The sequence below is a fragment of the Falco cherrug genome, chromosome 2 (assembly GCF_023634085.1).
Source record: "Falco cherrug isolate bFalChe1 chromosome 2, bFalChe1.pri, whole genome shotgun sequence".
NCBI classification, from domain to species: Eukaryota; Metazoa; Chordata; class Aves; order Falconiformes; family Falconidae; genus Falco; species Falco cherrug.
The window spans coordinates 65,158,758-65,185,362 of record NC_073698.1 but is presented as its reverse complement, the minus strand read 5'-3'; the positions used below and the strand labels follow the sequence as shown (position 1 = coordinate 65,185,362).

The following is a 26,605-nucleotide window of genomic DNA, read 5'->3' as shown; positions in this document are numbered from 1 at the left end:
GGAGCATGTTACCTTTGCAGAGTTTAGTGCTCCAAAGCTGGGACTTACAGAAAGGGGATTTGCTGATCTGACCTAAACTCTGTTCCCTTGTACCTATGCATTATGAAATAGTATTTAATTACAGAAACTTAAGATTATCTGTTTCCAGGAAAACTCCTGCCTTATTCCATGTGAGAAATGGATGTCTTTTCCTGAATGGGTAGCTATATGTTCTTTTTATACCAAATGGTGTCATTACTTTAAGGGTTTTTTTCCTTAATGCATGGTTTTTAGAGAAATCCTTAACTTCACAGAGACAATTAAGTAAAATAGATAATGTCCTTCACAACTAACACTACATATTTATATGCAATGATTGTATTTAAATACCTGTGACGGTAACTCTGCCTACACCTTATGGAATAGGATACTGCTCGAGACAATTGAAATGAGAGTCCTTGCAGAAGTCCTAAAGCAGAGGCAATTGAAGGGCAGGAGGTTTGCCTCCACATTTCCCAACTAGAACCAAATGTAAAATCATAGTAGACAGTCAGACAACATCTGGGTTAAAGCCCATCCCTAATCAGTAGGCCTTGGAGCGTCTGGATTTGCTAGGTGTGATAACTTCACAAAAAAGGGCAAGAAAGAAAAAGAGGGTGGGAGAAGTAAGAAATCCAATCTTGTCTGTCATCTCCCCCTGCAAAATTTCGAAGTTCAGTTACAAGTCTTATACTCATGCAGCCAGGAACGTAGACATCATCAGCATGAATTGAAAGTGCTTTCAGCATACACCTCATGATCATTCAAGCAGATAAGGAAAAACAAACCAAACAGAACAAAGCCATCTAGAAAATACTTCATTTTGTCAGTTGAAATAACAAAAACATTTTAGAGTTGCAGCCTGACCTAAGCTGGATTCATCCAGTACTTAGCCTCTATGAACCTCTCTTTTGGTTTATTCAGTTCCACACCACTGGGTTACTGGCCTGTGATAGTTACTGACCTTTCCTAAGGACATACATGTCCCTGTTTTAGGAACCCTTCCTGCTAATAATGTCCAAGTAGTTTTTCCATATCATTTTTGACATATAATTTTGCTGTGTTTTCACACCAAGGGCTACTATTACACTACTATATCATTTTTCTTTCTGTGCTGTTTCCAGCATTGTCACTTACAGCCTTGAGTCTTCTTTTCTGTCGCAGCTGGAGGATGGCAGCTGAGCACAAAAACCTTTCTGCAGAGATTTCCATGGGTAATGTTGATTCTCCAGGCGGCTGTGGTGGTATGCAGCAAGCTTTAGAGCTCCTTTTTATAGTTGCTCATATCAGTATGCTTTGACTCCTGGGGCCACAGTCATACTGAGAATAATCAAAATACTGGCACTTCCCAGACAACATGTGGATTTGTAACTTGTCCTACCAGCTAGTAACCTTCACAGACATGAAGCTGTGAAGCCTTTAGGGGAGAAAATTAACTTTTAAAAATACATTTCTGTCCTTGCTATGCAGTCTGTTCTTCAGTTCAGTGACTGCTGTTGGAACAATTCACATGAACAGGTTTAATCAGGCCTGCAGACTACAATTATGTAAGCATGATGCAATTTTCTGGGACAAAAATATGGAGGAAGTTCAGCATTTTATTACGTGTCCGGACCCTCAATCTATACCTAGATGAAGGTTGACTAAACTTGGTAGGCAGCTAGTTGTAACAGGAAGCAAAGGTGTCTGGATATGATGGTGGCATTCCTTAACCTCGCTACCTGGATGAGTTGTCTAGTCCTGGAGCACACTGTGCCTAGGTTAGAATATAGACTTACAGTGATTAAATATATGCATACACACATATGTTTACTTCTTATGGATATTTCTATACTGACAAATCTGCTGAATCTAAACTGTTTTCCCTAAGTATGGAGTAGCAGATTCTTTTTAGGTCATGGGAAAACAGCTCAAGCCAAACGGATGGAGAGTAAAGCTCCACGAAAGCAGGGTACGCTTGTGTGGTGTGGTTTACTAAGTACAGACACAAAAATGAGTGGCTGTACGAACAAACCACACAAGCTAGAGAAGCCTGTGGGAACTGTATCACTTACTTGGGATACTACAACATAACGGTCACTAGTAAAAAATATCTTTTTCTCTCTTCCAATGCTGCTGCATTCACATTTTCTAAGCAGGGGCTATAAACTGTTTCGTGAGCAGTTAGGAGTTTTTAATACTTGCTGTCTGGATCTGGAAAAGCAAAGCTGCTAGCTTTGCTGAGAATGGTGTTTCTCACTGGTTTTTCTTAATGAACAGACTCACCATGCTGTCTTAAAACAGTAAGCACACTATATCAAAACACATTTTATCCCTTTCTTGGTCCTATTGCACTTCGTTTCCCCCTAACAATTTATTTTCTTTGACCTCCTTGCAGCCAGTGAAAAGAATCTCAGGCAAGAAAAATGACACCTTTATGATACACAAATTAATATAGATATTTCTTCCTCTCTTGGATGGATAAGAATCCTTATGGCCCCCACAGGCAGCCAAGGAAATACTTTCAGGCACAAATATTATCAAAGGCTTTCTCCTGATGTTCCTTCCCCGGTTCTGGCCTAAAATTAACAACAGCCTTGGGGTGGTATGTGAGGAGCTAGACCATGTTTCAGCACTGCCTGTACATCAAACATGCATGGCGTAGCACACGTTCCACAGCTTTGGGAAAGCCAGCCCAGACTAATTCCTGATAAGACTGAAATTTTTGCAGGTATTGTTATTTAACAACAAGTGTTCTGCAAACACAAGTAGGGAAGCCTTGCTCCCTAAAATACAGGGTATAATACAAGCGAAGCTTTGAATGCCTCAGCCTGTGAAACACTTGTCTGCTGTCTTCATCTGCCTTTGCAGGGAACACATCTAAATGCCTACCCTTAAAGGGAAGTGACTATTTTAAGGACTTACTCTGGCAGCAGCAGGATGGGAACCTCTACCAAACAAGTTCACTATAATGTAAAAACTTCAGGGATAAGGTTCAGATGCAAAAGGTGGAAAAAAAGTTACATAAGGTACATTTCCTTTGTGCCACGCGGTAGGTCGGAAGGCTGTGAGCTTCCTTGGTCTGAACATCACCTAAGCCTGCCCTCCGGCACTCTGCCACTGCCACCAACTCCTTCAGAAGTAAAGGATCAAAAGTAAATAGTAACCTTTTCTGCTGATCGCAACACTCAGCACGTGCAGTTTTCAGATTTGGGAGGTTATGGATTGGTTTCTTCGCATGCCTTGAAAAGCTGCATGAACAATCTGCCCAGAAGAGAGCAGTACTGATACCCTGTGAAGGACAACCAAGGTATTGCCTATCGCCAGACAGCAGGCTGGTCCATACTACCAGCCACAATATGGGGATCCAATTACTGCACTGAAATGTAGGAATTATTTCTATTAATCGATTAACATTCTAAGTAGCTTCCTTAACACGAATCACATGGAGTTTCTTAATAGCAGATTTAGTGTGAAGAAGGCATAAATCTGAGTGAACCACACAGTTGTTATGCTTGTGTTAGAGCAACAGAAACTGCATATGACATTTAAGGCTTGCTGACAGTAAAAATGCACTGTGGTGTACACGAGGCTACTCTTGATACACTGCAGATGTACCCTTAATTAATCACAGAAACAATCTGCTGTTTGCAGGGAACTTTTGACAGATACGTTTTAAAAGGAACACGCATCAAAGAGCCCAGCCTTGTGAGATGAAGTATAACCCTGTCACCAAACAAGCCTGCAGCTTCAGGATTTGGGGGAGAAGGGGGTATTCTGTGTAACTGAGGCTTCCTTCTTCTCATCCGTGGGACAGCATCACCTCCTATTCATAGCTCTGCCAAGGATTTTCTATGCAACTTTGACCAAGTCACTGGGACAGAGCTGTTTGCAGAACGTGCCTCTGCCTACGCTCCACCAAGGCAACGCTGGCAGGATGTCAAAGCACAGGCTTGGCACAGGTACAGGCTGCTCTCCCCCGGCGAGTTTGTAATCAGGTTCCAGTCCTGCCTGTACCCAAGCATGTTCGTGACGCCGCACAGTAATTTGAGCAGGACCACCCTCCTGCAAGAGAAGCCCTATGCCTGCTGAAGCACAGAATTTTCCCACCCCCAAAAAATTACATTTTGCTGAACAATCATGGACGTTTACAGCTCTGTGACGGCAGTTAAACCAAGTACAAATGTCTAATTTTTCCCTGACGTTGCAGCCGAACTACTTCCACATTTCTGTGTGGGTGATTGCCTTTGATCCTGCAGAGAGGAGGTAGCTTTCCTGAGGAGTGTGCTGGGAGGGAACAACTGTTGATCTCCCTTGTGAAATCCCATCTGTTGTCTTCAGCAACTCTTACTTGCTGGCTGAACGAACGAGATAATGTTTCTCCGGCAGTAGCTGTAATTTTCCAAGTGCTTCGCTGGGTGCAAAGTCTGAACTTGATTCAGAAAGGACAAGCAGGAATATAATTTTGCACTCTCCTTTCTGTCAAGCTGCGTGTTACGAATTTTGGTGCTGGCAGTCAGCAGGGCAGAGCCTGTGTGGGTTCTGAGGTTGGTTTGACACCTCCAGAGCCGAAGAGCAGTGTGCTAATGTTAGAGGCGGGTTCCGGAAATGGGGAAGCCTTTTTGGGTATAATTTTGGATATTATTACTCCACAGCTTTGACAACCTGCCATGTATTATTGAAATCGTATTTAAAGGACTGCTTATGGTGGAAACTAAGTCAGCAGGAGCTAAACTTGGGATCATTTCAGTGTGACGAAGCATTGACTTTTATAAATTATTTGGGGAAATTAAATGGAAGAGTGTGAGGGTTTGGGGGGGAAAAAGCCCGAATGAGCCAAGTGAACTTAAATACCAGCACAACCACCTCTTCCCGCTGGCTGTGGGGAAATTCTTTTGGGTGGAAGGGCCGTACCTGGAGCCACTCTCACCCTGTGTTAGCGGGACGTTTCCCCCGAGCTAAAATACTTGATGTTTTTCCAAGATGGGACAGAAACGTGAAAGACACAAATCTAAGCCAGTGTCAGAATCGGGTCAACATCTCTTCGCTGCCGCGGTGCCGGGCCCCCCCGCAGCTGGGCGCCGCGGCTGAGGGGGCGCCGCGCTGCCCGGCCCCGCCGGCCCCGAGCTGCCCTGCCCGCCGCCCGGCCCCTGGCACGGGAGGCGGGACCCGGCGGCCGCCCCCGCCCCTCGGAGGGCGGCAGGAGAGTTGAACTTGGGAGCCGCTCCGCATGGGGCCTCGGCTGCCGCGCTGCGCGGCCTGAGGAGAGCGCACCCCGCGGCCGAGGCGCCGCGCTCCCCGCCGGGGGAGGCCGGGCGCGGGCGGCCGATGGAGCGGCGAGAAGACGGGCGGGACTGGGCGTACAGGTAAGGGCTGCCGGGCGGCGCCGCTTCGCTTCGCCGGCGCCGGGCCCGTGTGGCTCTGGGGCGGGAGCCTGGCAGCGGCCCCCGGAGTGTCCGGCGTGCCCGCCCCCCTGCCGGCACCGGCTGCGGCCGCCTGCCCGCTCCCACCTGGGCTCTCCCGGGGCGGGGGGGCACGCTTGAAAATACCGCTCGTACAACTTCCCTGCGAATCTGAGTGAGGGGAGCCGGGAGCAGGAGCGGTGACTCTCAGCCCCTTGCAGGGAGTTGGGTTGGGTTTTTTTGGTAGTCCCTTAAAATAGGCTTTTCCCCTGCTGTTACTTCGCCGAGAACCATGAAGGGCTGGGGCAGGGAGGAGCCGTGGTGGGGGGTGAATTTGGAGCCGGTGGATCCGGGGGGAGCGAGGCATTCCTGCCTGAGCGCCCGGGGCGTGAGGGGCGGCCGCAGGTAACGGCCGGAGGGCGGCGGGAAACGGCCGAGGGGCAGCGGGGGGAGCCCGGGGGGAGCCCGGGGACAGCCCCCTCTCAGGGGGGACAGTCCCCTCTCCGGGGGGGAGCCCCGGGTCTCCCCGGCACAACCCGGCACACGCTGTGGCTGTTGCCCTAAGGGCAGGCACCGAGGAGTAATGGGCGATAACCGCTGCCTGGAGGCAGGTCAGGGAAGGTAACCTCCTTACAGCCGTGCTTCCTGACTCTGGATTTTCCCCTTTTTACCTCAGGAATGGCGTGGGGCACGGAATTATTCTGTACGTGCTGGCTGGGTAGCCGCAGCCATGAGATGTGTGTTGGTGGAGGTGTTCGGTCTCTGTCTTCAGAGGAACCTCTGTCGGGGGGTGTGGGATGTGGGGTGTCGGTATTTGTTACACCCGTGGGTTTTGTGTCAAATCTGAGGAGTGGGAGAATATACAAAGGTGAGTCTTCTAACTGCCGATCAGGTAGCAACAATTCAACAATTTGAGGTCTGAGTATTTAATTGTTCCGGTTCTGATTCATGCTGTACTACCCATGACGGTCCCATGAGCCAGAGTTTACCCAAGGCTGTGTGGTGCCACTCCATGGGCAAATTCCTTCTCCATGAATGAAGTGGGCAGTGGTTTTGGAAGATAAGCCTCGATGTCTGTCTTGCAAACTCTTCTGCGTGGACAGACCCTGCTGCCTGTTTAACTTCTGTGAAGCCGTTGAGTGTTCTGTACCCAGGTGATAACTGGCAGCTATAAAGCATCCTAGGAAGTTGCCATGAATCCAGTTTAGCAAGGTGACTTGATAGATCAAGCTAAAACGGAGTCAGATTTGCAGTTCTGAAACTCCATTAGTGGTGTGCTGCCTGAGATGATGTGCTGTAACACTGAAAAATCATCAAAGATATTAAAATAAGAATTTTTGATACTACATATGAAGAAGGTAGATTGACATAAGGATTTGTGTTTCCTTCCAAGCCATATACTTTCGTGAAGATAGTTTCAGAAGTTACCCCCTTCAAAAAGAATCTTTGTAACTTGTTACACTTGTACTTTTCGTTTTTAGAAAGCAAGTTCAGGCCATATTTGAGCTGTTGTGCTGTACCTTCCTACTTTTCAACTACTTGGCTGTATTATGGAGAAACATACCCCCCAGAATTCTGTGTAGTCATAATTTGGGTCAGTTTTGCACACAACTGATCCTTTGCTCTAAAAACTCCCAACTTTTAAAAGTACTGAAATCTGTAAAACTGACTGAACAGTGCATGCTTAAATCCATTTACTTAAACAGCTTTGATATACTGAGTGTAACATTTGATATACTAAATGGAGTGTAAATGTTTGCGTAAATCATAGAATCATTTAGGTTGGAAAAGACCCTTAAGATCATCAAGTCCAAACATTAACTCAAGATTGCCAAGTCCACCACAAAACCATGCCTCTAAGCACCACAGCTATGTATTTTTGAACACTTCGAGGGATGGTGATTCCACTGCCTCCCTGGGCAGCCTGTTCCATGGTTGACACCCTTTCAGTGAAGAAATTTTTCCTAATATTCAATCTAAACTTTCCCTGGCTTTTTTTTTTTGTTGGGGGAAGGGAGTTTTGAGCCACTTTTAGAAATAGCAACTGGAAGTTATTTAAAGCATACTTGCATGTGTATTTTTTTCAGCTGTAGGAACATTTGTACAAGAATTCTTTTTTATTTTGTAGGGTTGATCCATATGGGTTTGAAAGGCCAGAAGACTTTGATTATGCATCCTATGAAGCATTCTTTTCCAGATATCTAGTGGTACTCACTAGAAGAGCAATAAAATGGTCCAAGCTCCTAAAGGGGAATAACAGTATACGGAAGAGTTTAAAAGGTGAGCCGTATGTCTGTTTATAGGTGAAAGTGTATTATGTTGGAACCAATCTAAATCATATTAAACTGGTTTGTGGTTTTGAATGTTAAATACTATTTTTGTCTTCAAATGAAAAACTAGTATAAACAGTAGTAATACAAAAGTAAATATGCTGTTAGGGGGATTGTTGATTTGATTAAAAGTTTACAAAGGAATAAAACCTTCTTTGGCATCCGCTATAACATTACATCTGTAACCCAGAGGTTATGGCCACTGGCACTTGAAGATGCCCTTTTACAGCTGTTTTTTGTACTGTATTCTGCTCTGTGCTGTCTTTAAAAAGACATGAGATAATGTAGAAGACAGTGTTTTGAACCCTAGGGATCAGGATGTTAGGGCTCAGAGCTGCCGACTCTTCGATAGTTTTGTAGATTGCTGAGATTTTCTAGCTCTCCTTATCCTCCTTTTGTAAAATCACGTTCACCTTATAGCTAAAAAGGTGTGTACTAAGAACTGATGCTAAATGCCTTACGAAGTGAAGAAAATAAAATTAATGCAGGAGCTAATGCAACGTTGGATAAAATGCTGATGGAACTGTTAATGGCCTCTTCAAAAAGCAAGAAAACCTCTAGTGATATTTTTATCTTGCAAGAGAGACAGGAAGAAATCGATGGAGGGAGTCAGAAGGCGGCAAGGAATCCTGTGAAATTCTAACGTGGTTTTTTTTCTCCTACACTCTTTCTCTGGATTATTTTTTCATGTAAGCATCTAAATTCTCCTCTCTGCTCTTAATGATGCTGTTCCGTTTGCTTTCTCTTTGGGAGCCTTTTGGAGTTGGGGAGAGTTCTCTGTAGATATGTTAAATAGTGAGTAAAACTAAGAGTGAGTTAATCAGGCACTGATTAACAAAGCTGAATACTTAGAGCTGTGCTTCAGGTGCAGACTTTGACTGCTGATTCTGGTGATTTTGTTGTTTTGGGGTCTTTGGGGTATTTTCTTGGCACCAAGAATGGCATGGTAACTAGCAAGATATTTCAAGTGTAACAATGCATTTAGTGTATGGATGTCCGTTTTAAGTCTGAGGAATCCAGGAAAATATAGGTCTGAGTTATAGCTGCTAGACCATATGCTGCTAACCAGAAACTAGCTGCTTCTGCTCTCTTCTTTTTCTTCCAAATGTAAAGAAGCTTTTGTTTAGGGTATCAAGTTTGAATATAGCGTTAACTGTGTGGTGTTTTGAATTAGTGAGGATTCTGAGATTCTGCAGAACTTAGTCTTCTAGTTGTGGAAAAATAATTTCAGGTTTTGATTCATCTCCTCCTCCTCTTAAAAAATGTGTGAACTGTGTGTGAGAGTGGCAGCTTTTAGCAATTTCTATGAGGTCGTTACATTTCCCTTCCCTTGTGTTCCCTGTTCCAGCATTGTACACACAGAATACAAACAGTGTGAACGCCTTTGGTCTTATTTCGGAGCCAAAACTTTGACCAAATCTCTCGACTTGTCCACCAGGCTTCAGTACCAATGCTCATGCAGCCCCACTAGCTACATAATGACCGCAACCTTTAATGTGGTTTCAATTGTCTCTAATAGGCTACTGTTTGTGAAAAATGGGATACCGTAAGTCCACTGGACACAGGAAATGGCTCTTGATCATAGCAAGCCCTTGTGGGCTGGTGCATAATCTTTGATGTTGCTAACTTTTGCTAAAGATGCTTGGATTTGTAGACTATGGCTTCTCATGTATATATCGTAGAGTAGAATTACAGAATCATAGAATTGTTCAGGTTGGAAAAGACCTTGAAGATCATCAAGTCCACCCTTTAACCCAGGACTGTCAAGTCTGCCACTAAATCATGTAATTTTAAGGAGAGTGACTGGAATAAAGTTGAGGAAATGTAGTCTAAGTGTAAATTCAAAGTTGTTACAATTAGCCTCCTGCATTATCCTCCACTGATATCTCAGAAGATGAAGAGCAACAGATTAACTTGTACAATTACTGATTTTTAAATACTTCCCTCCTTATATCACTGTTGAGATTGAAGTCTGTGGCTATGCACTCAGAATTATAGAAGCAGTTGTTTAGGTGTGTGCTTTATCCTGCAAGATGATCCCACAGCAATTTCCTTGCGGACAGGCAGAGAGCAGAAAGTTTGCCTGGTGAGGCACTGAATTTCCCTCCTTTCTAGGACCTCACTTCATTGCTCTGAAGCTTTGTGCAGGAGCTGCTGGTTCTGATTAACTTCCCCTCTGCAAGCTGGCCATAAGCTAGAACTAAGAATACTTTATTTACCGCTTCCCTCTGCCTCTGAACACAATAGCTGGATCTGCAAATCCATATCCTTATTTTGAGTTTTGCTGGGGCCTTTTCAAAATGGGTCCCACTGTGAGTAGATGCGGGAGAGGCATCCTAAGTGTGATATCTCAGTAGCTCCACACCCATTTGTCTTTACATATAGGGCAGCTCATAATTCCTGTCAGGGTGAACAGGAAGATGTGATGATTTGTGTTAATTTTCCAGTTTGGAAATAGGGCGTGTTCACATGCTCTGTGTTTGCCTCATATCCAGGGTGGCATGTATGTATATAATTCTGTCCTACTGTAAAGAAAAATAATTAGACTGTACTTTTAACAGCAGTAATTAAGCAGTATATCCTGTTGTTCTGGATTACAGCCTTCTGGCAGTGTGGGTGATGAGAATTTTGTCTGACAATTCCTTTTACTTGTTTTCCAGTCTTTTTGTTATTTTCTGGTACTTTTTTTCCACCTCTACCCTTGTTATCTTCACTGTTTCCTCTGCACATGTGAATTTCCAGTTTTCAGTCACTTACCTCTTCTTTCTGTCTTGCACTACTGAGATCCTCCTAATTTTTTGCTTTTCTCCATTCAGCTACTATCTTTATGGCGACCAAAAGAGCTTTATGCTCTGGCTTGTTTACAGGTGGGCAACAAACTGACTTGACATAATTGCCCAAAGTAGCTTTTTGACCAAAAGTGTGCTACACAAAAGAATTTGGCTGTAAGTAGATTAGTTAAAACTGACCAGTGGCAGAAGATGCTTTTTAGTCTTTGAGGCTGATAAAATACAGTGAAAGGTGAAAGTAATGATACTAAACAGTGGTTATAACAGGAACACTTCTGTTCCAGCCCAGGGATTGGAGGAAGGAAGGAAGTAGCATCTTAGAAAGTCAGTTTTCATGTTTTACTGTAACCTGAACATTTACAGAACAGATCTGCTTTGTTTCTTCTGTGATGTATTCAGAAAATAAGACTTTCAATTCCTTGTTGTATGCTCTTTTCAACTCTTCTGTAGAAGTTTGCCTGTAGGGTCCAAGTTGGTTTCCTCAGCGTTCAACAGTAATTGTTAGTAACTGAACAGTGCAAGTGCTTCTCAAAATCACACCCTTCTAATATTTTAGACAAGGTAATTTTTGTTTTTAAATGGTGTTTTCCTACATCAACTTAGTCTGTGGTGTAGAGTGAGACAATGTTAATGGGGAAAAGGTAAATACAACTTTATCTAGAAGCAAAAACCTCCAAAATTTTTGTATTCTACCATTAAACAAGGACAGCAGTTTTAAAGTGATTTACTTATTTTTAAGTCTTGTTACTATAAGTAATGCACAGTATTGGAAAATGTTATTTTCTGCCTGGTTTTCTCTTGAATTTACTTTGGGTTTTATCTACCCTATCATGTAACTGCTTTTTCCTGTGATATGAAAAACATATTGGTAAAATGTGACTCTAAACTTGCAGATACTGGCACTGGGTGTCAGAAGTAATGGATTACAAGACTGCTTTTGTTTGCTTAAATATTGATGTTTGTTATTTTGTTAAGGATCAGAGGCAAAAATGTCATGTAAAGATATTTCTTCATGTTTTAAAGCTTAGACCGCATTGTGTAAATGTGACAGTCCTGGGAGTGATTCTGCATGGGGATACTCACGGGTTGGTGGTATTCAGCGGTGCTACTTTTGAGATCAAGCCCCTTGTTTACAATTGGAGTTTGATGAGTGATTGAAGACACATGCACAATTAATCTGTGAAAGCTTCTTAAATGTTACAGTCTGAGGATATTCTGGGGTGTGAACTGTTGCTGGGGGCTTTTTAGTTCCTGAGACTAATGTGGAAGAGGGCCTAAAGACAACAAAATATTTGTATAAAACAATACAATTTTATGTATAGAATATGACATATACATACATATAAAACATACTAAATTGCAGCTGTCCTTATTTTCAAAACTACTTTGCGTCTTTTGTGTGCCAGTTTGCAGATCCTGGCAAGTATGATAATTGTGTGAGGAAGAAAAGCACCATGTAAAGAGATTTTCCATTCCTCGGGGGGTGGGGGAGCTGGGGTAGGTAGTCACTGGGGAGGATACAAGCCTCTGGCTGTCTATTACCATGAGAATGATGACGCTGAGGAATGAGTGTGTGCTGTGCTGCAGGGCTGCTTTCCCCTTTTGCCAGTGTCAAAGGCTTGTCCCTACTTCTCCTGAATTTACTGTGTATTGTTGGATGTGGATGCTGGCTATGCTTTCAGAATTGACAGTTGTTCCAGAAAAAAATACCTCTGGAATGATAGGTTAGAATATGATAATCCAGCAATTTAGCCAGTAAGTTTGCTTCTAGAGATGTTCACGGGCTCATCCGGATGTCTGTTCTTGACCTAAATGGGACTGGTTCCTCATACTCATTTCTGCATTTGCTATGTCCATCTATAGGATTTCTTGAACATTAGAGTTCAAAATCTTGTAAAAAGGATGAAGCGGGGATTATTAAACAACCATGCAAACAAATTATTTCCAGCCTGTCTAAAAAGGTCGTAGTTGATGTTACTTTACAGCTAAAAAAACAGTAGAGATTGTAACCCATAGTATAAATCTTCATTGAAAAGCTTAACAAAAACTGTACCCTGCAGACCAGGTGTTTATTGCAAATGTTAAGGGTAGGAGTGTTTGAGAGAAACCACCAGATTTTAGGTGGGTGAAATGCCCGTTAGAGATGCACAGATCTCTCTGCTCACACTGGGAAAAGCAGCTTTAGTTCCTAGAGGATAGACAGCTGCAATTAGGTGGAAAGTATTTAGAAGGTGCCTGGCTGAGTGGTTGTAAAACCTTGTTTCACTCTGCTGTTTTTAAGGCCTTTAATTCAGGCAGCGTTTATTTTGAGTTACCAGTCTTTGTGATTGGATAAAACCAGGTTAGGTAATAATATTTTGTGTTTGTGTGTGGGCGGAATTTAGGGAGGAGAACTTGATACTGTAATTCATACAGCCTCATTCATTTAGTAAGAAGCATCTGGTTCCTTTGTCAGTTTCTTCACCCTGGAAAAATCTGAAGGATCTCAAACACTTGGCTTTTTGGGTCAGAAGGGGTAATGATGATTTAGGATTATATACCGATATGCAGCATTGGCTCCCTATTCATATTTTTTCATACCATTCCTTGGATAAAGCTGTTTTGGCTGTCATTAGCCTGATGCTTCTTCCTGCAATCTTGCATCCTAGTTATTTACACTGAATCATCTGTTTAAAAAAAAGACACCCAAAGCACACTCTGGTGATGAATATGATGCAGGAGATAAGAGCTACTTTAGATTTGAAAAGACTTCTTCAGTTATTCTAGGAAAAGTCATCTGCTGCTCACTCGCATCTCCAGTTCTTCCAGAGGCTTATTGAGAGGGTAGCACATACTTCATACTCCTCAGTTTCTGCTGTGATTTCAGTGATCAGGTGCTAAGCTGAAATCCTAGAGTTAGGTTAACATAGCTGTTTATGCTAGAGCATAATCAAGCAAACAGGCAGGACTATCGTGTTGGAGGTCATTGGTAATGTATGGAAGGAAAAAGTCAGTGCTTGTCTGAATGAAAAAGGACAAAGATCAAGGAGAAACTTGGCTGTTCTTATCTCCATCCGGAACGGTGGGAAGAAGAGGAAAGGAATCAAAATCTTAATGGGGGGATAGAGGAGGGAAGAAAGCCTGCATCTGGAGATCTGTATGGGGAGTCTGACTGGCAAGAACTTAGGAGTGAATCTAAAATATACTACATAGCTGAGAAGGAAATGCTTATCCTAAATGGTAGCATAGAAGAGAAAGCATAATAATCACTAGTTAAGAGTTTTCCTGCGAGTCCTCAACTTTCTGTTGCTAATTTCCAAAAGGAAAAAAAACAGCTAGATTTTTCATTTATTTATTAAAAACCCACCAAACAAACCCCAAATTTCTTTTTTTGCAGTGAAGAGATATATCAGGAAAGGCATCCCCAATGAACACCGTGCATTGATCTGGATGATTGTGAGTGGGGCCCAAACCAACATGGAACAAAACCCTGGATATTACCACAGGCTGCTTGAAGGAGAGAAGAATGACAAGTTGGTTGAAGCAATCAAAACAGGTTGTTGTCCTGATAAAACTGTTTATCCATGTTTATCCATCCTATGTCCTTACATGTAAGAAAACAAGTTATGTCATGGAAAACTTACATTTCTGTCGTGGTTTCAGTGCTGAATTAACATGTAAATTAGATTAGACTTAAGCTCTTTAACAGCACAGATCTTTCCAGGTTCATCATGGGGTCAAAAGCAATAAGGAAGGTTAGAAGTTATTTGGGTAGGTACAGAGGACAAACTAGAAAACACTCTTATGTCATCTCCTAAGTGATTGAAAAGTTATTATTTTGTACCATGAAACCTGCCTTTGGGTCTGTTTCTCCTTACTTCTGTTCCAGTAGGACGCTGGAAGAGCAGACGGGGTGGTTAAAGATGTGGTACAGTGTCTGTATGAGGCAGGCTTTCTCAGCAGTCTTCTTCCTCAAGTTGAAAAGCTGCTGACAGAGCTATATGAATTATAAATGGTCTGCAGAAGGTGAATGGGGAGCAATTGTTACTTGTTTCTTGTAACATAAGAACAAAGGATACTGAACGAAATTTGCCATGCTGCAGGTTGAGAAGAGCATACCACTGAACTGTGGCACTTGTTGCTGGAGGGTGCTGCTGAGGCCACGAGTGTGAACTGGTTTAAAAAGGCATTTGACAAACTGAGGGGTGGGGAAATCCACCTGATGCATGAAACCCTAAGCACTAAATTTAAATCCCTGAAAGAAGGGAAGTGGAGGAGGAGAAATAGCCCATCTTTGCTAATCCAGTGTCATATGCTCTGTGAACGTTGATCAGTGGCTAATATTGTTGACAGGGTATTAGGGCAACCAGACCTTAGACTGGCCTGCTGGGTGTTTAAAAGAGGCAATAGGGAAGGGACAAGCAAGTAGAAGTTTGATGTAACTGGTATTTGTCCTGAAGATTCTCAACCTGCTGCAGCAGAGCTTTTGTAGAGAAGCTTGTATTGGCAGTATTGCTCAATTAATGAGTCAAGAGGCTGGGCTGTGCTCTGGACAAGCACAGTGCTGAACTGAAGTTGTTTGGTTAGAATGGCAAGTGCAGTTGTTATCTTCTGCCCCTTGAAAAAGCCAAGTAGTTAAAGTTGGGGCTTTATGGATTTTTATTAGAGTTGGATAACCATCTGAATGCTTTTTGGTTTATGCCGAGTTTCTCTTCTGCCTTTCCCCACAACACCAGCAGCAGCACTGTGGGCTTTTGGGACTGCATGCCTTAGTAAGGCATTTTGGAGCATAAACTTTCATTTTCCTACAAATCTGAAGTCTAGTCAGAAATCTTCAGGCCCATATCCTGCTCAGAACTAGAAATGGTAGAGCTCTGACCTACTAAGATGACTTTTGAAAGCCAGCCTTGGTAAGGGCCTGGAGAAGGATCAAACTGTATTCATTTGGGTACAATTGCTGCAAGAGGGATTTGCAAATAATTCCTTTTCCAGTACTAGACAATGACGTGAAGGGTCTTATCATGACAGTAGGTGGCTTTTCACACAGGTTATACCATGCAATAAAAATATTTCTGTGGGGGAGGAAACATAATGGCTGAAGATAAAGATTTTTGTGAATTATGGAGGAAATAAAGTTTTGGAAGAGCTGCTGCATCAATTGTAAGACTGCAGAAGAGAAAACTCACAAGGAGCAAATGAGGGAAGGGATAAAGAAAAATGGCTTGGAGGGTTTTATTGGAGAAAAAAGTGCTAGATTTCCCTTCAGAAAGGAAGAAACAATGTGAACGTGTGAGGGATGGAAGGAGCGAAGTACTTAAGGTGAATGGAAACTTGGTGTTTAATAAACTTGATGTTCCTGTTGGTTGTGCAGATTTTATAGTGGGCTTTAGCTGAGGACTGTTTCGGTGTGAGTTGTCTGATGGTGTTTCTGCCTGTGATTTTTTCCCATCACTGTAGTTGGCTTTGATGGTAAACTAAACTAAGATGTGGAATCTTGCTGCTGTTTACTTCCCATGTCTCCAATTTCCAAAATTTTCAGGCAGTTGTGCTGGTTTTAGTCCTACGGTCTAGCTGTAAAGTTATAGCCCAGGACTATGCTACAGTTTAAAAACAACAGAACAGCAACCATGCTTTCTTTTTTCCAGGGAGAAGGGCAGGAGGACAAGGCCTACCAAAGACTTTATTTCAAATTCAATTTAAAACATGAGTAAGGGCTAATGTGTCCTGTTTCTTTTGCATGCCCAGAAGCAGCAGGCATTTGGAACTCAGTCTCAGTACAGGAATGTCTTTAATGGGATATAATCAGGTTAAAATGTGCAGGTAGACTGTAAAGAAGTGGTTTAATCTTTAAAGAAAGATCTAATTAGTGATAGCAGTAGAAGTATTTCAGCTAAATAAATCTAAACTATCATTTCACCATTTTTACCCCTTAACTTGCTGATTCTTGACTGATGGGCTTTATTGCTGATCTTGTTGTAGATGATCTGCTGTTTGAGCATACTTTTTTTTTGAAGTGTAGGAGAGAGCAGGCTTCTTACTCTAAACAGAAGAATGAGTTTAAAGAGTGCAGGTCTCTAAATTTTGATGGAAATTTTCATGGCTTGGTTTATGTACACATTTAGAAGGGCATGCATTCCTACTGCGCTTTGTTATTCATGCCCTATTATAGTAAAGTTTAGTAAGACAAATTATGTCGGCAGGGTAAAATGTGGCTGTCTTCCTAACACAAAGGCTACATGCTGGTTACAAAAAGGCTTGGGTGTAAGTTGATGTAGTTTCCTTGCAGTAAGCCATGCTTAGGCCAGGCCATTGAATTTCAAAGTATGTCTGTGTCTGCAAGATCTCTCACATGTGCATGCAGCTAATCTCCACATTTCCACTCTTGTGTTTCGTGAGGAGTGGTAGGTGTTGTGAAACCCAGGGTCTGATATTTATCAGCCAGTCCCCCAAGCCTGCACTGCACAGTGTGACTGCTGGCATAAGGGTCTGACTGCATGGTTTGGATCAGGGGTCTTCAAACTACGGCCCGCAGGCCAGGTGTAGTAAAGTGGGGGTAAGTGCTCAAGTCAAATGAACAGCTCTTGCCTGCTCTTGCCTGCTCTTGCCATTTGCTTCAAGTAATCTCTGGCAGGCGTCTTGCAGTATGGCAAAACATACCAGTTTGTGTGCGCTTGGGGAGTGGGTTGACTTCCCTCACCTTGCAGTCAGAGGAGCCTCAGAAGTGGAGGAAGAGGGAGAGCATGCAAGTGGAGCAGAAAGAGGATGATGGAGAGTGAGACCCACCACGCTTAGTGCGCTCAAGTTAATAATCTGGCACAAGGAGTCCTGTGAGACCATGCCCCATGTCTTCTATTAAGGATAAAGACTTCTGGCTCTTGTATCTTGTTTTTGTCTGTGTGCCCTCCCCCTAGACTAAAATACTGTTATTAAATATAAATAAAAGTTTTAAGTCCTTCATAAAATTAGGGAGGACTTCCCCCAGTCCTTGTGGCAAAAACATACTCTGCAATCAAAAAGCAAATTGCAACTGATTCTCTCAACTGCAAACCTTTCTCAGGTTGTGAAATTAAAGATTAGTTCAGTATGAGTAGTCTTTCCTCTGTATGTGATGGACTCTTCGTACTCCTCCCTAACCCTTGTTCTGCATGGCTGAGGGGAAAAGCCATAACTGAAATGTCAGCATTAAACTTTTCTGTAACATCCAGCACATACTTTAATAAACAACAAATTTTAATTATCCAAATACTATGCTGCTCTTCCTGCTAAGAAGAAACAAAACAAATTTATCTATCCTATAACTGGCTATTGCTCAAGTCCTTTTAAAAAGGTCTTTTTCCTTGTGTTTTTCTTTTCAGTTACATGAGAGGTGAAGTATTTCCCTGACATCCCATTTCTGTAAATGATTTGTTCACTTTAAAAGGAAGAAATAGTCATTTGTGAGATAACTTTTTAATGCTTGTAACTTCCATTACACTACTCGTGATTTGGGTAGCTTTCTTCCTTTGGTTGCTTACAGCTCAACCTGTAACAGTCAAAGCTGTAACAGTAACAGACTTCTTCCTTTATGCAGGAAAAGGCTGATAAGAAGTGATAACTTAACAGTAATGTTGTTACTGTTTGTTTTTTTGGTTTTTTTTAACTTGAACCCAATATTTTTTTTTTGTTAAATATAACCAAAACAACTATTTGTATTTTATTAATAAGTCTTAGGTTTTGAAAATCTTCAGAGTTACTTTTCAACAGGATTTTTCCCCCCAGCTTGAACTTCTGAAAATCAAATGCGCAAGTCTGGACTAGTGGCCTTGGGTTCCCTGTTTATAGAGTGAAGCAGGCCCAAAATTAACTGTCTGTTTCTTTCCAGCAACTAAAGGGAGTTTGGGTGACTAGCTCAAACTTGTGTGTCTGATTTTTGGACTTTTGTAAGGAGAGATGAGTCCTACTGTTCATGTTTGGTCTGGAAGAAATGAATGTTCTGAAATGTCAGTAATTGCATAGTCCTTACTTGGCTTAGGATTGATTTTGAAACAGGTGGGATGTGCTCTGCTACTTGGATATCAAAAAATCACTCTACTTCTCTTGGTGATCTCGCACTAATGAAGAAACAACTTTTCTCATGGCCACACTGTGGAGAAATTAAAAAAAACCAGCCACTTTTAAAAGGCGATTTCAAGTGGAATTCACTAACTGCAGGAACAGGACTGGTTTTTTAGCTGTTTGGGACTGTGTGGTAGAAGTTCACTGAATAAATCAGTTGAAAGTTAATCTGATTTGTTATGAGGATATGCTTTCCTAGAGGTGCAGCTCATTTCGTGCCACTTGGCTAGATAAATTTGGTATGTGTTGTTTCTGTCAGACTAATTATTCATTGTTCGTTGAATTATTTTCAATTGAATTATTGTTCATTGAACAAGCAGGTTCAATGTTTGCTTTCATTTAGACTTTTGCAGTCAGATGTTGACAGAGTCCAATCTGAGGAGACTTTCTTTAGTCCTTCTTGAAACTGACTTCTGTATACGAACAGTATTAATCTTTCTAGGAATAGATTATCCTTGAGTGCAGATGGCCAGTTAGCCAAAACAGAGGTAAAGCTCTTTCTTAACATTCATCCACCAAAACTACAGTATAGTGAGCCATAGTGAAGTTTCAGTTGCATTTCAGAAGAGCTGTAAGGGTTTATTTGGAAAGTGAAGGAGGAAATGGCTCTTAATTTTGGTCTTTTTCCTTTTTGTCTAGACATGAACAGAACATTTCCAGATAACGTAAAATTCCGCAAAACTGCTGATCCTTGTTTGCAGCATACACTCTACAATGTATTGGTAGCATATGGGCATCATAATAAAGCAGTAGGATATTGTCAGGTACGTAATCACTCTGTTTTAAGCAATGGTACATTTCACCAATGGTAATTGTTCTTGTCCATTAGAATGTGCGTTTTCAGAAGCAGATCCACAAACTATTTCTGTTATTAAAATGGCCCGAGGAGTAGGGAGAAGTGAATCGCTTTAGGCAAGTTCAGATATCCTTGTGAGTTTCTCTGTGACCTTTTTTGTAGCTAGCTTGATTATGTTTAGTTCCATTTGTTAGCTGCAAAATAAATGTTCTGTCACACATGGTTGTATCAAGATTAGTTGCTTCAGAGAAGGAGTAAGCAAGCTTGCCTTTCCTTCTTCTTCCCTCCTGCCATCTTTCCCAAAACAGTCCTTGTCAAGTATAAGGCATGAGATCTAAATTTCCTTTTTCACTGTCGCATTTTTAAAAATACAGGAAGACTAGCGTTCATGTAACATTGCATAGTTGGGCGGGTGGTAGCATTCATTTAGTGCAATCTCCCTGTATGGACAGGCAAGTAGGAAGAAAATTTGTTTGAAATTCAAGCCGGTATTGCTTAGATGGCAGCTGAAAAAAGCCTCTGTTGTTGCTGCCAAGTACTGTAAGGGTTCTTGTGGGACTCAAGCTAAAGGTTGACAATCAAGAAAGAAGCGGCCGTCTTTTAAGATCATAAGGAAGCAGGAACTGTCATGAGCAAAATGTGTTTTCAGTTCACTTAAGTCCTTTCCTCTCTCCTCCCCTTCCTTGTCAAGGATATGTGTGCCAACCTATACCTCATGTTAGTTGAGAAAGTTAGTACAGTAAATACAACTGTTCCAAAGTTAAAGAATATGAATTGTGTTTCTTGAAATCTGGAGAGGAGAAGACTTAGATTTAAACCTAGACTGAGATCACTATAAAATATTCTTTTTGTGTATCCCAACCTGGTTTAGTACAGAAGTTATTTGAAAAATGAAAAAAAAAAATTTAAAAGAGGAACTATTTTTATTATTTTCAGTATGATGTATTTATTAAACTATAATTTTAATATTTTGAGACTAACAGAAGAGGGAGAATTATGAATACTCTTTTGTAAGTGTCAGGCTTCTGTATGGAGGTAGTTATACCCACGAACATACACAACTTCTAAACCACGCTAGCTTCTACCCAAAATGCATGTTCAATTGTTACTGGAAAGTTTTGGTACATTAACTGTTTAGTGGACGTTTTAACTTGGCATTATGAACACTGAAGGTGAAAGACGATGACTTACAAAGCCTTATGTGATTTCTTTTTACCTCTGGTCTCCTCATAGGATGAATGTTATCTTTTCTGACTAAATAATTAGAACATAACCCAAAAGTCAGCCTCTCCTTTCCAAGGCATGTTGTAAATCAAACAAAAAAATCACCTTTTCTGCTAGTGAAGCAGCAGACTTCATGAAGATAGATACAGTGATACCCACTGCATGATAGGAGAGATCCTGTGAACGCTAGAAAACAGAGTGAGAAATCAATTTTTTTCCTGTGTTTTGCGGAGCTTTGACTGACTTGAAAGCTGTTAAGGGGTTGTTTCCATAATGCCAGTGCATTTGTGGTGCTTACTGGCATTTAAGTCTCCCATGTGGGAGCATATTAGGCTTTGCATTGTCATGCTGTGACACAGTGCAGTGTTGTCTACCCTGGTATAACTAGTGAAATTCAGTGTCTTGTGAACATATGCTCCAGAGTAGTTTTTGGTCCATGCCACGTCAAATGCCAAATGGTCTTTTGTCACCATAGATGTGACATAAGCTGCCAGCATGAAAACAAATAGTTGCCTTCCTAACTGGAAGGCCAAGCACCATGTAAGGTCTATCCAAGCCATTTGTGTAACAAGTGCTGTGGTGACTCAAAGCTTGAAAATGAAACATTGGAGAAGATGCAGTCCTAATATTACCATGTTCTGGCAGTTTTGCAAAGCCTTCTGAGGTGGGACAGGTGAATCAGACCTGTGGAATGCAAGAAATGAGATCTCAGTTCAGAGAGGAAGCTGCAGCTTGCAGAGGCTGCGAGGGGTGTTCTTTTTGGTAGCTGACATCTGGCTCCCAGCCATGACTGAGAGCACTGCGGAATAACCAGAGATGGTGCTGCCTGTGGCGGTAGACATGCTGGAGAAGTCCAGCTTGGAGGGAGAGAGAGTAGGGAGAAGGCCAAAGAAAGGGATGAAACCAAAGAATGCAATGTAGCCAACACCAACCTTCATAGTCTATAAATATTTAAAGACAATTTTCGGTTAGCTTAGGAAGACCTGGGGTGGGGCGGGGCGGGGGGGGGCTTGCATCTCAGAGGCAGCTTTTGTATATTGTTGTACTGATGTGCTATGTTACTACAGTTGTCAGCTTGTTTACAATGGAAAAGACATACTTAAAAAATGCATAAGGAAGTTAACTACTGTGCATGTAAATTGGTAATATTGCCATAATTAGCAATGTTATGGTATATACAAGAAAAAAGTCCCTGTGACAGAAGCAGTGTGTTTACAGGGAGTACCAGTTTGTGACCTGTGTGTTCTGTATGCCACTTCTCCAGTCAGAAAGGGTCAGTAACAGTTATTAAATTGCACAGCTGGAATTTGGCCAGTCCTGGCTTGACTACATTTAACAATTTTTCTGGTAGCTCTGCCAGTCCCCCCACCTCCCAGTGTTTACCTTCTGTTTGCACATTGAAAGGCAGGGGCTAGAGTGGCCAGTCATTGACTAGCATATGGAGTACTGGAGGTATTATGGAAGCAAATTATTTGTATACAGTCATTTGATGAGTTAAGCAGCAACAGCTTGTAAAAGCTGCTGGAGCTGCAACTTTTTACTGGTGTGTTGGGTTCAGGCATTCTCCTTCTGCAGCTGCACTGCCTACACCTGCAGGTGTGTTGTGTTTACACTGCACATTTAATATGGCTGTGTCTTGGTTCTGGTCAAAGCAGTCTTCGGTTACACTGGGACAGGGCTTTGGGATTTAAAAAAAAAAAAAAAAAGGAAAATTGAAGGCAAATTATAGACTACTAAGCTTTTGCTTTTAATTTTCCTCTCCTTGATCTCTGTTAATAATTCTTGTGAGCTGTTGTCATGCAGGTTTAATAGCTTACTCAATCGGTGGCCTTTATTATGAGATTTTACTTAATATGCCCCCTATGTAGAAATGTAGTAATTTAGCCCTTAATCAAAAGAAATAAACTAGAAACTCTTAAGATAAATGTATTTGTCTTAAACCCCTCCTTTCTATTTCAGGGCATGAACTTCATAGCTGGATACCTGATTCTTATTACAAAGAATGAAGAGGAGTCCTTTTGGTTGCTAGATGCTCTTATTGGAAGAATATTGCCTGGTATGCTAAAAACACATGTTGTTGTATACTGGAGCTTAGCTTTCATCTTTTGAGTTCTCAGTTTTTAGATGTTTTAGATGTTAAAATGGACTTGCATATACTGAAGGTTTTCTAGGGTCCTGGAAACACAGGACAAAGACACAGCACAGAGGCAAAACTTGTCTGTTTTATAGTTAGATTTTAGTCTTGATGCAGTGGTTTATGTGTGTGTTAATTTGCAGTCCTACTTCTCACTCCCTACTTACACTTGTTAAGTAGATCTCTTCCTGTGTCAGTATGATGCCAGGGAACAGGACTTGCAAAGGTATCTGGGATTTGGCACTTCTGGTTGCAGGAATATGGTATGAGACAGGAAGCAGCGACTGCAGAGCAGAGTGAAGATGAGAGGTGTGCACAGTCTGAGCACTGAGCCTGAAGTAGGGATGCCCAGTGGCTTGGCAGGAGGCAGCGTGAGCTTTCTTCAGAAGTATTTGGCAAGGTGGTAGTAGTTTCTACTGTCCTGTGCTTCTGAGCGGGGATGTCTTGGGCACTTTACATGTTGAGATTTTGCAAGGAAGCAAACAAATGTCAAAATCCCTGTCTTTGTATAGGAAGTTCTTGTCAAAGCTCTGTTACAATCAGTGGTGATCTGGCCAGGCTGGTCAATAGAGTCCAGAGGGAAATTCAGCACACCCTAAACTACAGGCAGTATCTACATCTGGTCAGTTCAGTAACTCTCTGTTCCCTTGCCTCGATCTCTGGGTTCGCAGAAGGTGTTTACACAATGTATTTTGCCTCATGTATAAGCTGAATCTCACTGCATGTGTGAAGTAGTTTAAAACCAGAAGCAGACATCAGGCATAGCTATATATTATACTCCTGTGAAATACATTTGGATATGTTTTTAGTATTTAATTACAGACTAAGAATGGTTTCATCATTAATTTCCAATAGCATTGCCCAGGACTGGCTACAGCTACTTCTGTAATGTAGAGCCATACTCAAAATGGAAAACTAATTTTTCTATAAGGAGGCTTTGAAATTCCTTATTGGTCTAGTTTTGCTTTTCAACAGATCTTAATCTTAAATGGTTGGAGACTAAATTCAGTATTACAGTGTCAGCTAAGTGCTGGTCAAGGAGATTAAGGTTGATACTTTCATTTCTGCTTCTTCCTGTTATTGTTTAAGATTAAACAACAAAAAAATATATATATAATTTTTGATTCTTTATGGAACAGAAAGGAAAGATTTGGAGAAAGAAGAAAAAAGAGCTGAGAGAGTCTTTTCATGTTCTTGAACTGCTGTAAGAAATTAATCTTTTACAGTGAATACACCATGTAGGAACTCAGATTTTCCTTGCATATGAGCAGAGCGTTTGAACTTTCTTTGCAGACTGAAAGAGTAGACACAGGTAGGGAGTGCTGTGACTTGTGGAATCGATCTGCAAATATTTGAGGTTTTGCAGCCTTGAAGTTGTCTTTTAAGCTATAAAAACAGTCTAAAGAAATCAACTGTCTGTTGCTTTCATTCAGCCTTGAGAGCTGTAAGCTGTGCAAACAGGTAGCAGACAGGGCTGCTGTCTGCCACATGACCTGCCACTGGCGGACATGGGTGGATGTCTTTCCGTTGGCATCACTGTGTGAGGGGTAGAGCCCTCCGGTATAAGGCAAGCTGTATTGTAAAATGATGTGTGGCAACTTTTGCTTTTAATCTTTTTGATAGTCTTACATGTTTTTATTTGGGGCAAAGGAGTAGGTTCAGAATTTTTTATTCATTGTTTTTGGTAGGCAATTTACTCTAGTTTGTCATAAAACCTTTAGTTCTTGTATATCCTTCTCTACTTTGCTGATACCTAAATGACAAAAGTTGCTCATGTTTTTCCCTCTTAGTTGTTGAATTTATCTTATACCAGTAGCACTGATGATGGGGAAAAAAACCTCATAATGTGAAAGGCAACTACTGTGTGTGAAGGAGATGTAAATTTAGTGAAGTTGTATTTATAGATATATTTTTTACTACCCTATTTACAGATATATTTTTACTACTCTGTAACAAAAGTCTTGTTACAGACTGGTCTGGGTTCAGTACATGCAATACAAGCATCCATCTGAGGTGCTTAAGTTGAAAACATGCATGCTTACGTTTCTTTGATAGTCAATGGGCAGGGGAATAGATATCTAATCAGAACTGCTGATCCGAGTGTGCCCCTTTCCCCTCCACAGTCAGTTTTAAGAAAGCTTGAGGTGTCCCTTCCAGCTTGGGTGCTTCAACAAGAGCTCATGTGAGGTGGTATGAATCTTTTGTGTAGTAAAAATACTTGTATTGAGTAATGCAAGGCTTCACTGTCAGAAAACTTGTTGCTGACAGTCTTTTTTTTTTTTTTTTACCCAACTTTGTAAAAAATATTTTTTCGCTTTTATTCCCAGTGCCTTCCTATATCATGCTTGATTTGTACATTTATAAGATTAATAGCATGATGGATAAAATAATTGGCGTAATTTCAGTGAAATACTGTGTGTATATACGTGAGAGAGAGATCAGACAGGCAGGCAAACTGTATCCATAAAGGAACTTATTCAGGTAGGTAATCACTACCCTTCTGGTAGCAGTGCAAGGTACAGCACATTTCAGGTTAAAGCCCTACAGGTATTTGTTGGGGAAGCAGAGAACATTGCATTCTCCAGATCTTCGGAGGGAAAATTAGCATTCTTTTTTTGTGGGATGCTAACAGTTAGACTAGCCAACGTTTTTCCTTTAGTTTTGTTGCGGGTGCTCTTTTCTTGATCTGTTTGCATTATAATATATGTTTTCCCCTTTCATTTCAACAAATATGCCTCCAGGTCATGTCCTCATTTTCCAATGTGTCCTGTTGTTGCCAGTTAAATCGATGGTGATGTAGGGCAACCTAGAAATCCCTTCTCTGCCCTCTGCAGTGTCCTTATGAATGCTTCCTTCCCCCTGCCCACACACATTTAACTACATTGAACAGTTGCTCTAGTACCTTGATGCTGACAGTATTTTTTTTGGTCGGCAGATGAACCAGGCCAGCCACAGATCAATATCATTGTTTGAAAAATGCAGAATGCGATAGACGGGAGCGTTAGTGGCAGCTTTCTGGGAAGTGACAGAGAAGAGTGCCCAAAACTATGGCTTACCTCCCCATTTGCACTGTTTTGTACATCTGGGTGGAGGTATGTACCATAGAATATGATGAAGGCCTGACTGCTCCACCCGCTGACAAAAGGAGGACAATTTGGGAATGGAACCCCATCAGCAGAGGTTTTCTGGCTGAATTGTTCTGTTATGCCCAAGTGGAGTTGGCTGTCTCTTCCAGCTGTGCTAGCAAAAATCACAGCTTGGTTTGTTGGTATGTGGAGTTTTCCACGATGTTCATCTGGCTGAACATTGCACTACTGGGTATGGCTGGGGGAGGCCAGAAAGATTCTTCTCCTGCTGAAGGCAAGCCCGTAGTCTACTGCCTGTTGTGTCTATCAGCTGCTCAGACAGGGATTTGGGGGGATTAAGACCGTATCTTGTTTAAACACAGCAAGGCAGAAGAGAATTATTGTTTAACTGAAGTTTTGGGTGTTACCAAGATCTTTCATTCCCAGGTTCATTCAAAACAGATGGCTGGAGCAGACAGTATTGCCCACAAGAAGCAGTATGGATTCAATTCAAGCTCAGAGTGGACGCGCCTGCAGTTTGTATTCAGCATAGCTCTAGTGGTTCTGTTCTGTTCATCACTCTGGTTCTTGTTGAGAAATTATTTTGTTCTGTTGAGGAAATACTGGGGAGGTTGCTTTAGAAAGCATCAGGTAGGTGGGGAACTTCTAACTGTGGTACTTTGGTATGTAATTTAAGGAGCATGTTTGTAATTAAATGGTGAGTTTAAGAGAAGAAAAACTTGACAATTTGGACTCCCTTTAGCATGGCAGTTATGTTTATATATAGCAGAACAA

At 41.7% G+C, this 26,605-nt stretch overlaps 1 protein-coding gene across 1 annotated transcript in view; it reads left to right on the top strand.

Annotated features, from left to right (window-relative positions):
* Positions 1-5,185: 5,185 nt before the first annotated feature.
* GRTP1 (growth hormone regulated TBC protein 1) overlaps positions 5,186-26,605 on the top strand; it is a 36,455-nt gene continuing 15,035 nt past the window's right edge. Inside the window, exons 1-5 of the mRNA XM_055702176.1 lie at positions 5,186-5,363; positions 7,528-7,679; positions 13,895-14,053; positions 19,231-19,355; positions 22,571-22,667. Coding sequence (XP_055558151.1) covers positions 5,326-5,363; positions 7,528-7,679; positions 13,895-14,053; positions 19,231-19,355; positions 22,571-22,667 — 571 coding nt within the window. The 5' untranslated portion in view covers positions 5,186-5,325. The remainder of the gene's footprint in view (positions 5,364-7,527; positions 7,680-13,894; positions 14,054-19,230; positions 19,356-22,570; positions 22,668-26,605) is intronic.